Source organism: Nerophis lumbriciformis, linkage group LG04 (genome assembly GCF_033978685.3).
Source record: "Nerophis lumbriciformis linkage group LG04, RoL_Nlum_v2.1, whole genome shotgun sequence".
NCBI classification, from domain to species: Eukaryota; Metazoa; Chordata; class Actinopteri; order Syngnathiformes; family Syngnathidae; genus Nerophis; species Nerophis lumbriciformis.
The window spans coordinates 6,387,805-6,405,337 of NC_084551.2; the positions used below are offsets into that span (position 1 = coordinate 6,387,805).

Here is a 17,533-nt window from a genome sequence, read left to right on the forward strand (position 1 = left end):
CAGTGACAAGTTAGAAACACATATTTAAATAAAAATAAAAATAAATAAATATAAACAATACTGTAGCATTTTGCATTAAAATGTTTTTTTTTTTTTTTACATAAAGTGTTCTATTTACTTATCTTGCGGGTTAGTGTCCCTGCTTTGCCAACTAAAATATTATTTTATCCATGTACTATTTTAATCCATCCATCCATCCAGCTTCTTCCGCTTATCCGAGGTCGGGTCGCGGGGGCAGCAGCCTAAGCAGAGAAGCCCAGACTTCCCTCTCCCCAGCTACTTCATCCAGCTCCTCCCGGGGGACCCCGAGGCGTTCCCAGGCCAGCCGGGAGACATAGTCTTCCCAACGTGTCCTGGGTCTTCCCCGCGGCCTCCTACCGGTCGGACGTGCCCTAAACACCTCCCTAGGTAGGCGTTCGGGTGGCATCCTGACCAAATGCCCGAACCACCTCATCTGGCTCCTCTCGATGTGGAGGAGCAGCGGCTTTACTTTGAGCTCCTCCCGGATGACAGAGCTTCTCACCCTATCTCTACCGGCGGAGGAAACTCATTTCGGCCGCTTGTACCCGTGATCTTGTCCTTTCGGTCATAACCCAAAGCTCATGACCATAGGTGAGGATGGGAACGTAGATCGACCGGTAAATTGAGAGCTTTGCCTTCCGGCTCAGCTCCTTCTTCACCACAACGGACCGATACAGCGTCCGCATTACTGAAGACGCCGCACCGATCCGCCTGTCGATCTCACGATCCACTCTTCCCTCACTCGTGAACAAGACTCCGAGGTACTTGAACTCCTCCACTTGGGGCAAGATCTCCTCCCCAACTCGGAGATGGCACTCCACCCTTTTTCGGGCGAGAACCATGGACTCGGACTTGGAGGTGCTATTTTAATGTGACAGATAAACAATCCACAATATGCGATTTATACATTCACTAACCATGTTTACAGTTATAGCAAAATGTACGATTACTGTACAGAAGAGGTGTCCAATGTGTGGCCCGCAGCTAATTTTTTAACGGACAGTGACACACGCTAAAAATACTATTTGGAAGAAAGAAAAAAAACAACATAAAAAAGTGTTAAAAATAAGTCATACATTTTTTTTACACTTTTGAGTGGGATTTTTTTCTTTAAAACTGCCATTGCTAAAAAAAAACCATCAAAATCAACGCTGTCGTGAATTATTGTCCTATTTGGGGCTCAAATTACTTCACATCAAATATTTCACTTTGAAAACTTTTTTTGGGGGGAAAATTTTGCACATTTTGTGTTTTAGCCATAAAAACATGTTTTCTTTAACAAAAATGGCATACACTTAATAATAATAATAATAATAACTGGGATTTATATAGCGCTTTTTTAAGTACCCAAAGTCGCTTTACATGTAGAACCCATCAATCATTCACACCTGGTGGTGGTAAGCTACTTTCATAGCCACAGCTGCCCTGGGGTAGACTGACGGAAGCGTGGCTGCAATTTGCGCCAACGGCCCCTCCGACCACCACCTTTCATTCATCATTCAATTCACCGGTGTGAGTGGCACCGGGGGCAAAGGGTGAAGTGTCCCGCCCAAGGACACAACGGCAGCGATTTTTTTTTGGGATGGTAAGAGGCGGGGAGCGAACCTGCAACCCTCAGGTTTCTGGCACGGTTGCTCTACCCACTACGCCATGCCGCCCCATCACACTTGAGGGGAGCCCTATAGGTAAAACAATTCTATTGTATTGGTTTTGAAAATGAAAAATATCAAACGCATTCTCTGATTTTACAGTGTGCGGCCCTCAGTGGGAAAATGTTGGGAGACCCCTGCTATCCTGTTTTGGGCATTTTGTAAAATGAATGGCACAATTTTAGAACCATAGTGCAAGCCATTTTTCTTCTTGGTGACACACATACATATTTCTGCATGTTGGTGCATTTGTTCTATCAACTGTCTTTATCATTTTATATTAAAAAAATAGTTGGAGTAAAAGTCCTTATGTCCTTCTGAGAGGACATTGTACAAAAGACTATATGTTACCAAAAGCACCCCAAACTATTGATAAAACACAAACACAAAAACATCCAATTCTGGTCACTGTGGCAGCCATTTTGGGAAATGTTTAATTTTATGTGAAAAAAAAATAGGAGTGAAAGTCCTCATGTCCATCGTAGAGGACGTTGGACAGATGTGGTTCCCAGTACTGTACATCTAAAAAATACTATATGTTACCAAAAGCATCCCAAACTATTGTAAAAACACAAACACAAAAACACCCAATTGTGGTCACTGTGGCAGCCATTTTTGGAAGACCGATCTATTCTATTAGACAAACAATATATATATTCTGTATATATAGGTTGCAATAAAAACTACCAAAAAAAAAACTGCACGACAGCCATCAGTTTGAGGTAGTAGCTGTATTTAAATGATTGATAATACAATCACACCCTCGCCTTTGTACCAATACTCCAGCTACATCAATATACTTTTCACAAAAATGCCTTGCACTCTAAACAGCAATCAATCAAAATCCTAAAATAAAAAAATGTCACTACCAAAAGATGACTAATACTTTTGTGATGCAGCATTTGTTTTCACACTATTTTGTCCGCTTGAATTTGTAAAAAGAAAGAATCGATCTAGCTCTCCATGGCTTGGTAAAAAAGTAACAACACAACGAAAGCAATCAATTAGCAATGGCCACATCGTTCTCAGAGAAACTACTTCGGCTTTGCATGTCAATACAGTATTAAGTATCATGCAAATATGAACTGTTAAAGTAGGACAGTTGTAGTGTTTAAACAGAAAGTGGAAAAAAAAGGATTTGCAAAATAAGAGCACCAAATAAGAAAATACACTTTTAAATACACTTGTAACCACGCCATTCCTTCACACTGTGCTTCAAGGCAAATACAGAAACAAAAAAAGCACCAAATGTTAAGGAAGATGGAAAAAAAATCTATCAATTAATGAATGAATGTTTTTTTCACTATCAGATCAGTGTTTGTTCCAGGACATCCAGGCAGCTTTTATTTTCTCTTTCGGTCTTGAGAACAGCGTGGGCAATACCTGCATTAAGCACAGAGACAATGGAACAGAAGAGCATCAGCATTTGAACGACACATGTCGGAGATAACACATTTATGGAGCATTTCAGGCTCTTACCACTTTCCTCTTGGTTTGGTTGTCAGACCCACGCATGCAAAGTGGAACCACTCAATGGAGCACTAGAGGCAAAAATAAAGTAAGTTTCTTTGTAACTAAAAAAAAAAAGAAGCAGTGACAACATATCAGTTCTGCCCAGGACATATTATTTATGTGTTATTCTTCACTCTGTCATTTCTGACCTTATCCAGACAGCATGAGATTCAAATCATATTACAACTACGGTACTTCAATTCTTCTGCATTTTCGAATTATATGAAAGCACATTATCATGATTTTCTGACATATAGTATGAAGGATGTGCACCATCATAATTAAGGCCCAAATACATTATTATTTTTTATATCCTTAATTAGGGCCCGCATGGCCCATTATGCAATGGGACATAAGGACCTATTGAATTTGTAAGGTTTTATTCTTTATTCTTTATTCTTCCGCCGCCACATTAAACTGTAATTTGACCCACTTAACATGCTTCAAAACTCACCATATTTGACCCACACATCAGGACCTGCGAAAATTGCCTTTTTTTTAAAAAAACGAACCACAAAACTCAAAATTGCGCTCTAGCGCCCCCTAGGAAAAAAAAAAACTAGACTGCCTGTAACTCCCACTGGGAAGGTCGGAGAGACATGAAACAAAAACCTCTATGTAGGTCTGACTTAGACCTACATTTCATAATAGTACATTCTCGGGCTAAAATCAACAGGAAGTTGGCAATTCCCCCTTCAAGACAAAAAAGTACTAAAAACAGTCACTTTTGCCTCTTTGAGCTGTAATTTGACCCCCTTAACATGCTTCAAAACTCACCAAACTGAACGCACACATCAGGACTGGCAAAAATTGTGATCTAATAAAAAAACCTAACCCCAAATCTCAAAATTGCGCTCTACTGCAATTTTTTAATAAAACTGAAAAAAAATGACAAAACTGCCTGTAACTCCCACTGGGAAGGTCGGAGAGACATGAAAAAAAACCTCTATGTAGGTCTCTCTTAGACCTACATTTCATAAATTGACAACCCCCAGCAAAAATCAACAGAAAGTTTGCTATTCCCCCTTCAAAACACATTTTTTGTAAAAACCGGTCACCTTCCTTCAAAAACGAACTCCTCTGAGCGCGTTTGTCGTTTCGCCTTCAAACTAACACAGGAGAGAGATTGAACCCTTGTGATTACAATGACAGAAGCGCTTTTTTTCTAACTGCTCCGGTTTTGATTTGATGACCCTTCAAAGACCCGCTGCGCTGATGCTGCTGCGCTGCTGTTTTTTTTAAGATGGCTGCTTAAAAGCAGGAAGCACCAACGTGCCCACACAATGCAGACAAGGTAGGTACACTAGACAAAAGTCTTGGGACACTTCAGACTAAAAGTAGACAAAAGTATTGGGACACTTATGACTATCACTGGACAAAAGTATTGGGACAGTTAGGACTAGCACTTGCCAAATACGCGGGCCCGACCAATGCTGCTTGCAGCTTTAATTACATTTTATTACACTAAGACATTTTTTATTGTCATTTTGACATTTAAAGACAAATTGTTAGGTGTTCTTTAATTAATCAAATTTAACATTCAGTTTTACTTGAAGATGTTGGTAACATATTTAGTATGAAAAGGCCATGTGTCCAAATGTTAAGGTAAATATGACAATACGTCACATGACTTCTTTGTATTGATGTGAAAGAGAGAAGCTGACACAGGACTCACATCAGTGTTGTCGCAGCCAATCATCTCGCCATAGGACACCTGGTGGCACAGACAGTAGGTGGGCTCGTTGGGGTCCACCGGCATGTCCAGAACATCCGACGGGTGGACATTCCCAAAGTTGGAAGCAGGACTGTTGAATTCTCCCCTGATGGTGCGCAAAAAACAAGATTATGAAAGATTCTGAAAGCCAAATGTGGCATAAAATGAAAAAAAATACAAATTTGAAGATGAAGGCTGAGAAGCTAACAAAGCAGACGTTACGTTTGAAGCAGTTTGACTTTCTTCTGGGTGCTCTTGGGACTGCCGTCTTCATCTGAGCTCTTCACTTTCGATCTTGTTTTAGCCGACTTCTTTTCCTTCTGTCTGGTGTCTCCTGGAAATGCAACAGATGTGTCAGATAACACCGCAGTGCAAACATTTTGCTGACTAAGGACACGGCAGCATTCCTTTTACAATGCTGTATTACTGCAACGTTTGTGGTTTATTTGTAGGTGTTCTCTTTTAAAATCCAATATGGAGTTTATATTTATTAATTATTGGGAGGAGTGATCACTATATTCATGACACGATTAAGTTGCAAACTAGTGCTTGCTCCTGCATGCATGTTTTGAAGTCAACATACAAGTTTTGCCACCACATAATGGGCAACCGTTTACAGGTTCTTCCTGTGCTTGCGTAGATTTTTCCTGGCACACCCATGTTGAATGGGGACTCTAATTGTCTTCAAAGAGGTCAAAGATTGTGTATTTGTCTGCATTTGTGCTGCGATTGACTGGTGACCAGTCCAAGGGGTTTACCCAGCCTCACACACAAAAAGTCAGCTTGGATATGTTCCAGCTCACCCGTGACCAGGGCTCGAATGTAACCACTGCAACCGCGGCGGCAACTTCTGCGACCGCCCTCATCTTTCGCCGTAATGCCCCAAAAAATTGACCAACATTTGCGGCAAGAACATGCCGTGACCGCCCTTTACTTTTTATTTGTTAATGGACTAGGGATGTAACAATAAACAGTATAATGATAATTCGCGATAAAATTCCAGACGGTTAGTAATATCGTCTAATTTTTTAATTACCTAAAAAAACGTCATTTATTACTTCATTTTAGGCAACAGGAAGTCAGGCGCATGTGCACTTGCGGTGTTTGGCTTGATAATCATAGCGGACTAACTACACAGACTTTGCTGCGGAGATTTCCCCTCAGAGTAAACAGAGCCAAGCGCTTGGTTTAAAGTAGGGCTGGGCAATATATCGATATGCGCGATAAATCGTGGGTTGGTCTCTGTGGGATATAGAAAATGACTATATCGTGATATTCGAGTATGCGTTCTCACGCAGTTGCTTTTAGCTGCGGGCATTAAACTACATGCTCTACTCGCTCTTTCTTGTCTCTCCTTCTCACAGACAGCAAGCGCACCTTCTTACACACGTCACATACTGTCACGACCAATGTTGGGACTAACGCGTTACAAAGTAACGCGTTACTGTAACGCCGTTAGTTTCGGCGGTAACTAGTAATCTAACGCGTTATTTTTTATATTCAGTAACTCAGTTACCGTTACTACATGATGCGTTACTGCGTTATTTTACGTTATTTTTTATGTAGTATCGGCTAGAAACTGATGATCTGAGTGTGTTTTATTGCAGCGAAGCAGAGACGTGCTTCTGATTCTTCCTCTGCGCTCTCTCTGTGTGTGTGTGTGTCTGGGTGTGGGAAGGGGAGGGGAGGGGGGTTCGCAATACAACGTAAACCGTTGGCCAACCAAAAAGTAATCACAGAACACTATACGACTATACGGTATAGTGTTCTGTGGTTACTTTTTGGTTGGCCAAGCGGACGTGACGACAGGCTGTCCCCACTCAGATCCGCACGGACCGGGAGGGGGCGTGCCTTAAGTCCGGCTGGAAATCGGGAGAAATTTGGAGAATGGTTGTCCCAGGGAGAGGCACTGAAATTCGGGAGGGTTGGCAAGTATGAGATATTCTCACTTCTTTTCTTTTGTCGAGCACAAAGAAAAGAACATTTTAGTTAAATGCAAGTTGTGTCTTGGATCAAAGATCCCGTCTCCTGCCCAAAACAACAATTCAAATCTGCCTGGTTAGGCTCTGTGTATGTCACGTGTGCCTTCCTTAGGTGAAGCCAGGTTTACAGCTTTGTTGTTGATTGATTGATTGATTGAAACTTTTATTAGTAGATTCCGTACAATTGACCACTAAATGGTAACACCCAAATAAGTTTTTTAACTTGTTTAAGTTGGGATCCACTTACCGTAAATTTATTCATGATACAGATATATACTATCAAATATATACTAACATCATAATACAGTCCTCACACAAGATAATCATCAGGGTATATACATTGAATTATTTACATTATTTACAATCCGGGGTGTGGGATATGGAGGGGAGGGGTTAGGTTTGGTTGGTATCAACACTTCAGTCATCAACAATTGCATCATCAGAGAAATGGACATTGAAACAGTGTAGGACTGACTTGGTAGGATATGTACAGCAAGTAGTGGACACAGAGAGAGAGATCAGAAAGTATAAGAAAAAGTGTCTACATTTGATTATTTACAATCCGAAGAGGTATTATGTGGAAGGGAGGGTGTTAGTTTAGGGTTGTAGTTGCCTGGAGGTGTTCTTTTAGTGCGGGCTTGAAGGAGGATAGAGATGCCCTTTCTTTTACACCTGTTTGGAGTGCATTCCATATTGAAGTGGCATAGAAAGAGAATGAGTTAAGACCTTTGTTAGTTCGGAATCTGGGTTTAACGTGGTTAGTGTTAGTGTTAGTGTTATTATGCTGTTTGTTACTTATGTATGTTATGTTGCAGCTATTTAAAATAGTTTTGTCAATTTGTTCTGGCCTGAAATAAATTGGCCCTTTGAAACATATCTTTGTCTTTGTGTGTTGTATGTAGAGCACATTGCTTAGCAGAGTTCAGTGATGCAAATGTATGTCAAGTTGATCAACAGATTGTATTATTCTCCAGTGCAATAACAGTACTGAAATGAAGGCTAAAAGGGCATTAATGGGAGCTTTAAAAAAAAAAAAGTAGAAGAAGTAACTAAATAGTTACTTTTCACAGTAACGCATTACTTTTTGGTGTAAGTAACTGAGTTAGTAACTGAGTTACTTTTGAAATAAAGTAACTAGTAACTGTAACTAGTTACTGGTTTTCAGTAACTAACCCAACACTGGTCACGACATACGTCACCAGCAGAGCGGTAGCAGCATGGGTAACGTTAGCTGTGATGCTAGCGGTAATACGAGCGAAAGAAGGTGTGAATCTGGTAACAAAAGAAGGAATATCTAATTCCCCCAAAAAACAGCAGGGGGTCCATCGTCTGGCGGTGGTTTGGCTTCAAGTGGGAATATGTTGAACAGACAACCGTAATTTGTCAAGTGTGAGACGAAAGCGTTGCTATAAAAAGTAGCATTACTGCTAATATGTAGCATCATTTGAAAAGTCACCTGTTAAAGTCAAAGTACCAATGATTGTCATACACACACTACCTAGAGAATGAAGAGTGCTTACTCCGCAGTCAACATCTCCGTTCGGTGCCACACGCCCACACCATCAAAATGCAGAGGCAAACATTTCCAGATCAAAACCGTATGAAAAAAATAGTGATTTTTTTAGTTGTGATTTCTTTCTCTGCATGAAAGTTTAAAAGTAGCATATATTAATGCAGTATGAAGAAGAATGTTTTAATGTAAACACATAGAATCATCATACTGCTGTGATTATATGCATCAAGTGTTCATTCAAGGCTAAGGCAAAATATCGAGATATATATCGTGTATCGCGATATGGCCTTAAAATATCGCGATATTAAAAAAAGGCCATATAACGTAATTTTCCCTCGCTTCTCGACGTGCGTTTAAGAGCGCACTGCTGTATTTAGATGGCAACAGGTGTGGACAATATTGGTGACAGACGCATTTGTCCCCACACTAAAAGTTACAGCAAAAGAGAATGCGGCAGGTGATGTGTCGTGAACGTTGTCACAACTTGTTTACAAAGTCTTTAGTTTGTTTACTGGGATGCTCACTCTTTTATTTAACTGCAAACTGTATCAGTTCAAATAACATCAATACTAGCTCAAATGTTTTGTCATCTCATCGAACTGAACGAAGGCTGTGAAGATTGTGTATTCGGTGTCACTCCTCTTTTTTTTGTTGGCCAAACTGTTGTACTGATACACAAGGGAGGAGAACAAAGCTTGTTTATTAGACTTCATCTTCATTAGCCAAACTGCTTTGTGTTTTATTTTGATAACAAAAAGTAAACGCCATGTTTTTTTTACATTACTTGTGTTTTTTTCATGTCACAAAGGTATTACTTCAAAAACCATTCATGTGACACATCATTTTGTTAATGTTTTATTGTGTATAGTTAATTACTATACGACATATTTCTGCTCAAACTCTTAATGTATCTGCCCCGATACAGCATCTACATGAGTCATACCAATGACTAAAAATGGGACCTATTACCTCCCTGCTTGGCACTCAGCATCAAGGGTTGGAATTGGGGGTTAAATCACCAAAAATTATTCCCGGGCACGGCCAACGCTGCTTCTCACTGCTCCCCTCACCTCCCAGTGGGTGATCAAGGATGATAGGTCAAATGCAGAGAATAATTTCGCCACACCTCGTGTGTGTGTGTGTGTGTGTGTGTGTGTGCGTGTGTGTGTGTGTGTGTGTGTGTGTGTGTGTGTGACAATCATTGGTACTTTAACTTTATATAAATGTACATAACTTCAAAACATAAATAAATAATAAAAGAAACTCCCTATATCAAAATGTAAAAATAGAGAGAAAGGTATCATGTAATGACAAAAAGCTGACAGGTTAATATTATTAAAGAATAAAAAAAAAAACCTAATATTTGTCTTTAGATATATGGATAAGGTTTATCTATAGCCTTTTTATTAGACATTACAAATGACATGATGATATTACATTCACACCCCAACACTGCTTTACCTAACAATCAGTAATCATGATTTCAATATTGATAACAATCATCTTAATTATTACTTTGGCCATAACTGGCAGCCCTAGATCTCATACATGAACACTATTGTTATCTATATGGACAAAAAGTGTAGTTACGTCTTATGGCCATCAGGTGCCATCTTTCAAAATAAGTGTATATATATATATATATATATATATATATATATATATATATATCAGACCCCGGGCGGCTATTAGGACATGGGCGGTTATTTGCACAAGGCTTTTATTTATTTTTGCACCAGCCTGCACCAGGCCATTATTTGGTTACAATGGTTAATGTCCAGTATTTTTTTTCGTACTAAAAACTTTAAATGTAAAAGCTAATGTAAACATACAAACAAAAAAACAAGACTATCAAAAGACAAGAGATCAACAAGGCCTCAACATGACAGTAGTGCAACAATTGTCAAATAGAATACAAATACTAAAAATAAATAAACTTTTTAAATAAAGCAGCCTACCGGGAAAAATAAAATTATGGTACCAAGTACTCAAGTATAAAACCCACCATCAAAACAGAACAATAATACTGTCACTGTCCTTTGCCTTAATGCGGATCATTTTGCGGGACACACGGTGGTTCAGTCCACGAACGTGATGTATCCACTGACACAAATTAGCATCAAGCTCGGCGCTCACTTTCTTCCTAACTCCACCAGATAAGCGAGCCCGTTTTCCATTGATTGCCGACTGAGATTGTAGTTCTCCCTTTTTTTGTTTCCATTCTCGTACACGTTTTGGGTCAACGTTAAACTGCCTGGCCGCTGCCAAACCAGAATTCTGCTCCGCTTACTTCACAACCGCTAGCTTGAACTTTAAGTCAAACTTTCTGTTCTTCCCCCTTAAAGTATTCCCGTCCATCAGTTGTGGTGTACCGGTATCCTGTTCATTCAACTCACTGCTGCTGTTGCTTGCCATGTTGAAACTTTTCCTCGTGGGTTTGTTGTTGTCGTTGAGTGTGTGTTACGCTATATGCGGTCACCCATTGCAATATGTTGATTACCCAGAATCCCCACGTAACGTCTGCTGTTACCGTAATGACCAGAATTATTGCACCTTTGCTTTTCCTTTTAGCTTATAAATTGGGTTTAATGAAGTCAATATGATTTTAATCTAAATTATGCAAATAACAGCCCATGGGCGGCTATTTGGACATAGGCGTTTATTAGGAAGAGGCGTTTATTTCACAAAATGGGGTCAGACCCCGGGCGGCTATTAGGACATGGGCGGTTATTTGCACAAGGGCGTTTATTTGGTAATATACGGTATATTTATATACATATATATATATATGTGTCCTGCCTCGAAAGAAAATAATGTTTGCCTTGGTGCCCTAAAATATGAGCCCTCCTTTAAGGCAACACTTGCCTTGACCTTAAAAAGTTAAAATTTGAGGCCTGTGTAACCCGAATAAAGACAAGTGGTACAGAAAAATAGACCAACCTTTCTTTCCTTTACTAGAGGTGGAATCATAATCTGTGCTCTCAATCTGTTTTTCCTTTAGGTCAGCTTCAAATCGAGCTAGGTCCGTGTCGAGACGTCTTATGTGCTTGTCAACCTGAGGACAAGAGAGGAGAAGGCAAAACATCGTTGTACTTTAGGCCCTGTAAACAATGCCATGCATTCTTGCGATCTGATACAAACCATCTCATAGGTCTGCATTGCCAGCTGTACTTTGTCATCTCCAAACTCTTTGCATTTGCTGTACGACTGTTGAATTTGCCTCAGAATGGACAGCTTTTGCTCAGAGGAGAGGGTCCGAGCATTTGACGTGTATTCTTTTGCGAGGGAGTCAATCTGTCCTTTAAGATCTACAGGAGAGAATGAAAGAAGCACAAGTTGCAGACTACAGCAATATTCGATTACTACTGTATTCTACGGTGGCCGACAGTCGCAAATACAACAACGTACAAACGCTCCAAACATAGAAATGATTCAACACCAAAAACACACAAACACCACACAACAGATTAGACTGGAAAAAAGCTGCAATCACATTATTGCTGCTGCAAATGCCAAAAATAGCAGTGGAGCCAAAATCCCTCTTTAAAGTCACGTGATGCCCAAAAGAAAGTTGGCTGACTTTTGAAGAAGAAAAATGAAATAGTACATTTGTCTTTATGTCATTAGTAAAGACTTTGCCACAATATTTCACAAAATTATAAAGCAACCAGTTTAGGTCTGTGGTCACAAATATTTTTAAGCCCGGGATCCCCATTCTTGACCATGAACCGATGCAAGATCTACTTCCTATGTCTCCCCTGATGGAGCTAATGTTAGTGTTGTGTTCAGTAGGTCCGCCTCCCTTGGTTGTCTGGCAAGTTTCTGTTTTGTTCCATGAACTTACGTAATTTCCCTCATGCAGTCTTTTTGGTGTGTTTTGGGCATTTGCAGCATTTTTCATTTGCATTTTTCTTTTTGGTCATGTAGAGCTTTTGTGAATGCCAAATTGTTATTGTGTTTGGAGCGTCTATGTGTGTTCTCATTCATCCAGGTCATTTTCATCTCAGGGCATTCGATCGATCGCAACTGGACTGTTTGGGTTGTCTTAGAAGACGTTTCGCCGCTCATCCGAGGAGGCTTCATCAGTTCGTGCTCATAGACTTAGATTGGTCAGATCTAGTCCAGCAGCCAAATATTACACTCCAACACCAGGAGGGGGTGCCAGGGCAAGGATGGTTTCGCCCTATCGTAGTGAGAAAAACAACTGTTTTAATGCAAACGAACAACTCTAACTGTCAAAGCCAACGACAGTCGTTGAAGTGTACTTTCCCCTCGTTAGCATTGAGGTATTGTGTGGCAGAACGATCACTGTGGATCGACTAATACCAGTCCAAAATAGTCGGAATCCCCTGCTTAAGCATTCCATTCAGTTGTAAACGAATGTCACATTGGTCACCTTCTGTGACCAGAATATTTTTAACTCCTGTAATTTGTTGGAGGCTAAATTGCAAAGTATTTTAGGAATGATTGACAAGGACGGTGTTGTATGTGGGAAACAGGTGGTGTCGCAGACCACCACCTCCATTCAGGATGGTTTTTCAACCTTGATATAGATGGCTTCTTTGGGTGTCCCACGATTCGATTCAATATCGATTCTTGGGGTCACGGTTCGATTCAAAATCGATTTTTTTTTTCAATTCAACACGATTCTCGATTCATAAACGGGTTTTTTTCCCGATTCAAAACGATTCTCTATTCATTCAATACATAGGATTTCAGCAGGATCTACCCCAGTCTGCTGACATGCAAACAGAGTAGTAGATTTTTGTAAAAAGCTTTTATAATTGTAAAGGACAATGTTTTATCAACTGATTGCAATAATGTAAATTTGTTTTAACTATTAAATGAACCAAAAATATGACTTGTTTTATCTTTGTGAAAATATTGGACACAGTGTGTTTTCAAGCTTGTGAGATGCGATGCAAGTGTAAGCCACTGTGACACTATTGTTCTTTTTTTTATTTTTATAAATGTCTAATGATAATGTCAATGAGGGATTTTTAATCACTGCTGTGTTGAAATTGTAACTAATATTGCTACTGTTGTTGATAATATTCATTTTTGTTTCACTACTTTTGGTTTGTTCTGTGTCGTGTTTGTGTCTCCTCTCAATTGCTCTGTTTATTGCAGTTCTGAGAGTTGCTGGGTCGGGTTTGGTTTTGGAATTGGATTGCATTGTTATGGTATTGCTGTGAATTGTTTTGTCGGATTGATTAATTAAAAACAATAAAAAAAAATAAAAAAAATTTAAATGAGAATCGATTCTGAATCGCACAACGTGAGAATCGCGATTCCAATTCCAATCGATTTTTTCCCACACCCCTAATGGCTTCCCTCACTCCTCCTTCATACCATTCGTCCTTCCTGTCCAGAATCTGTACATTTTTGTTCTCAAAGGACTGCTGTTTTTTTTTGGAGTATAAATATTTGGGGTTTTGGCACCAGCCGCTGGACTAGATCTGACCAATCCAAGTCTATGTGCATATCTGACCAATCCAAGTCTATGTGCATGAACTGGTGAAGCCTACTCGGATGAGCGGCGAAACGTCTTCCAAGACAACCCAAACAGTCCAGTTGCGATCGATTGAATGCCCTGAGATGAGTTTGGAGTGTTTTTCAATCCATTGTCCATTTCTCAGATGATATAATTGTTGATGACTGAAGTGCTGATAGCAACCCACCCCAACCCCCTCCACATCCCACCCCTCGGATTGTAAATAACGTAAATAATTCAATGTATATACTCGGTATAACTTGTGTGATGACTGTATTATGCTGATAGTATATATTTGTACCATGAATTGATTAACGTGGAACTTAAACAAGTTCATCCATCCATCCATCTTCTTCCTCTTATCCGAGGTCGGGTCGGGTCACGGGGGCAGCAGCCTAAGCAGGGAAGCCCAGACTTACCTCTCCCCAGCCACTTCGTCCAGCTCTTCCCGGGGGATCCTGAGGCGTTCCCAGGCCAGCCGGGAGACATAGTCTTCCCAACGTGTCCTGGGTCTTCCCCGTGGCCTCCTACCGGTCGGACGTGCCCTAAACACCTCCCTAGGGAGGCGTTCGGGTGATATCCTGACCAGATGCCCAAACCACCTCATCTGGCTCCTCTCGATGTGGAGGAGCAGCGGCTTTACTTTGAGCTCTTCCCGGATGGCATAGCTTCTCACCCTATCTCTAAGGGAGAGCCCCGCCACCCGACGGAGATAACTAATTTCGGCCGCTTGTACCCGTGATCTTGTCCTTTCGGTCATAACCCAAAGCTCATGACCATAGGTGAGGATGGGAACGTAGATCGACCGGTAAATTGAGAGCTTTGACTTCCGGCTCAGCTCCTTCTTCACCACAACTTAAACAAGTTGAAAAACTTATTCGGGTGTTACCATTTAGTGGTCAATTGTACGGAATATGTACTGTACTGTGCTATCTACTAATAAAAGTTGTAATCAATCAATCAATTGTGTTTAGGCATTCACTGATAGTCTGCCTCTGTTTGAGTTTGAGTTTATTTCGAACATGCAAGTATACAACATGATACATTACAATCTCCAGTTTCTCTTTTCAAGATGTTCGAAAAGGAGTAGGAAGAAGCAGAGCTTATTTAATCCTACCCCTTTTCTTTTACATAACAGTTGCTAAAACTTTTGTTCACTTCCTGTTCTCAATTTATTCACAATATACTCCATAATTAATCACAATAAAATATGTAAATAAATGATAATTGGTGAAGTAAGTTACATTTCATATGTTGAGATAAGTAAGATTATTTTGTGAGTGAAAGAATGAAAGAATGGATGAGTTAAATAAATTCAGAATGTTTATCATGGTTCTTCTTTGTACTTTGTAAACACTTTAAGTTTGAAGAGTTTCTTGAAGTGGATCATATTAGTACATTGTTTGATTGCTTTGCTTAATCCATTCCATAATTTAATTGCACATACTGATATACTGAAGGTCTTAAGTGTTGTACGTGCATACAAATGTTTTCAATTACATTTCTCCCTAAGATTATATTTCTCCTCTTTTTTTGAGAAGAATTGTTGTACCGGTATATTCTTGGGTAGCAGGTTATAGTTTGCTTTGTGTATAATTTTAGCTGTTTGCAAATTCACTATGTCGTAGAATTTCAGTATCTTTGATTCAATAAATAAAGGATTTGTGTGTTTTCTATATCCAACATTATGTATTATTCTAACTGATCTTTTTTGTAACACCGTTAATGAATGAAGTGTACTTTTGTAATTATTTCCCCATATTTCTGCACAATAACTCAGATATGGTAACACTAGTGAGCAGTAGAGAATATGAAGTGATTTTTTGTCTAGAACATGTTTTGCTTTATTCATTATTGACGTGTTTCTTGCTACTTTATGTTGTATATTTTTTACGTGAGATTTCCAGTTCAATTTATCATCAATCATTATACCAAGAAATTTGGTTTCATTTACTCTTTCAATTTCTATTCCATCTATTTGAATTTGTGTTTGACTTTCTCTTCTACTGTTACCAAATAGCATTATTTTAGTTTTACTGAGATTCAACGATAGTCTGTTTTTGTCGAACCATCTTTTTAATTTGTTAATCTCTTCTGTTATTATTTGTAGTATCTTCTGTGTGTTCTCTCCTGAACAAAACGCTGTTGTATCATCCGCAAATAATACTCACTTTAAATCTTTTGTAACTTTACAAATGTCATTTATATATAGATTGAATAATTTAGGTCCTAGTATTGATCCCTGAGGTACACCACAGGATATATTTAGCGTTGTAGAGGTGTGTTCGCCTACCTTCACGTATTGTTTCCTGTTCATTAGATAACTTCTTATCCAGTTTAAGACTAACCCTCTGATGCCATATCGTTCTAGTTTTTTGATTAAAATATTGTGATTAATTGTGTCAAATGCTTTAGTTAGATCCATAAAAACTGCTGCCGCACATTTTTTATTATCTATAGCATTGGTAATTTCTTCTGTAATCTCAATTAAAGCCATCGAAGTTGAAACATTAGCTCTGTATCCATATTGATTTTCTTCGAGTATTCTATTTTTATTTATGAAACTCTCTAATCTGTTATTGAACAGTTTTTCAATGATTTTAGAAAATTGTGGAAGTAAGGAAACAGGTCTATAATTTGTAAATTGATGTTTGTCGCCAGCCTTGTAAATTGGTGCAACTTTAGCTATTTTCATTTTGTTTGGAAATGTACCTGTTTGAAATGATAGGTTACTAATATACATTAATGGTCCTGAGATCTCTTCAATAACCTTTTTTATCGTTTCCATATCAATTTCATTACAATCAGTTGAAGTTGGCCACAGTAGCTCAAATTCCTGTTACACTTATATCTAACAGACAAACATGTGGACAAATGACGTTGCACCTCAGCAATGCAACACGTTTGTGGAATAAAACACGCAGTAAGGTTTACGTTTTGACGACATATCAGATGATGCCACATTCAAAATAAATTCTCACCTTCTGTGCGTTGATCTAAATCTCTCATCAAATTGAAGTTTCTCTGCAACTCGAAGGGCAAGTTTTCTATGCCTATTGTGAAAAAGAAGGGTGTATTATTAAAGAGACTCAATTGATATTAAATGAAGCTAAAATGTAAAAAGACAAGATTAGCATTCGTTCATTTGCAGACAATTGTTGGTAGCAACTAGAATAATTAATGGTCAGGTATACATGATCATAATGGTGTTATTATTAAATAAAGATGTATCATTTTAAGTGGTGTTTGGCCACATAGGCAGACTTCCCAAGCTTACTGCGTTGCGCCTATCCAGCAAATAGACTGAGCCGCATGCCGCCTAAAGGCTAGGAAAAGACCAAAAGGTTCGCCTTGCGGACGTTGGCGTGCAATCCATTAGACTACACGATAAAAAAATAACTATTTTTCAACCAACAAGCTTTCAAATAGTTTTTAGATAAATATATATGTATCGCTTACTGTCCAAATAATGCTCCAAATACATCCCCGCCGCCATCTTGGAAAACGTAAACAACACAGCTTCCGGTGAAGTGTGATTGGTTGTTACCACACACGTGACATCGTGGGAGCCTTCGCTGTGTAAACTTTCATTCAAACTAACGTTCAAAAAGAAAATGTGTAATTGTCTTCAAGTTATAGCAGTTAGAT

The 17,533-nt window shown here is 39.2% G+C and overlaps 1 protein-coding gene across 2 annotated transcripts; it reads right to left on the bottom strand.

Moving 5' to 3' along the window:
* Window positions 1–2,386: 2,386 nt before the first annotated feature.
* On the bottom strand, window positions 2,387–17,446 carry ing4 (inhibitor of growth family, member 4). 2 transcript variants are annotated; one of them, XM_061948173.1, is made up of 8 exons: window positions 17,345–17,446; window positions 16,867–16,938; window positions 11,533–11,699; window positions 11,332–11,446; window positions 5,119–5,230; window positions 4,858–5,002; window positions 3,150–3,211; window positions 2,387–3,053 (listed from the first exon to the last, which is right to left on the bottom strand). In XM_061948173.1, exons 1-8 carry the CDS (start codon window positions 17,379–17,381, stop codon window positions 3,014–3,016), a joined length of 750 nt encoding a protein of 249 aa, XP_061804157.1. In that variant the 5' UTR covers window positions 17,382–17,446; the 3' UTR covers window positions 2,387–3,013. The 2 variants fall into 2 exon arrangements, with proteins under 2 accessions (XP_061804157.1, XP_061804164.1); XM_061948180.1 differs by lacking the exon at window positions 17,345–17,446 and adding an exon at window positions 17,163–17,280.
* Window positions 17,447–17,533: the final 87 nt, after the last annotated feature.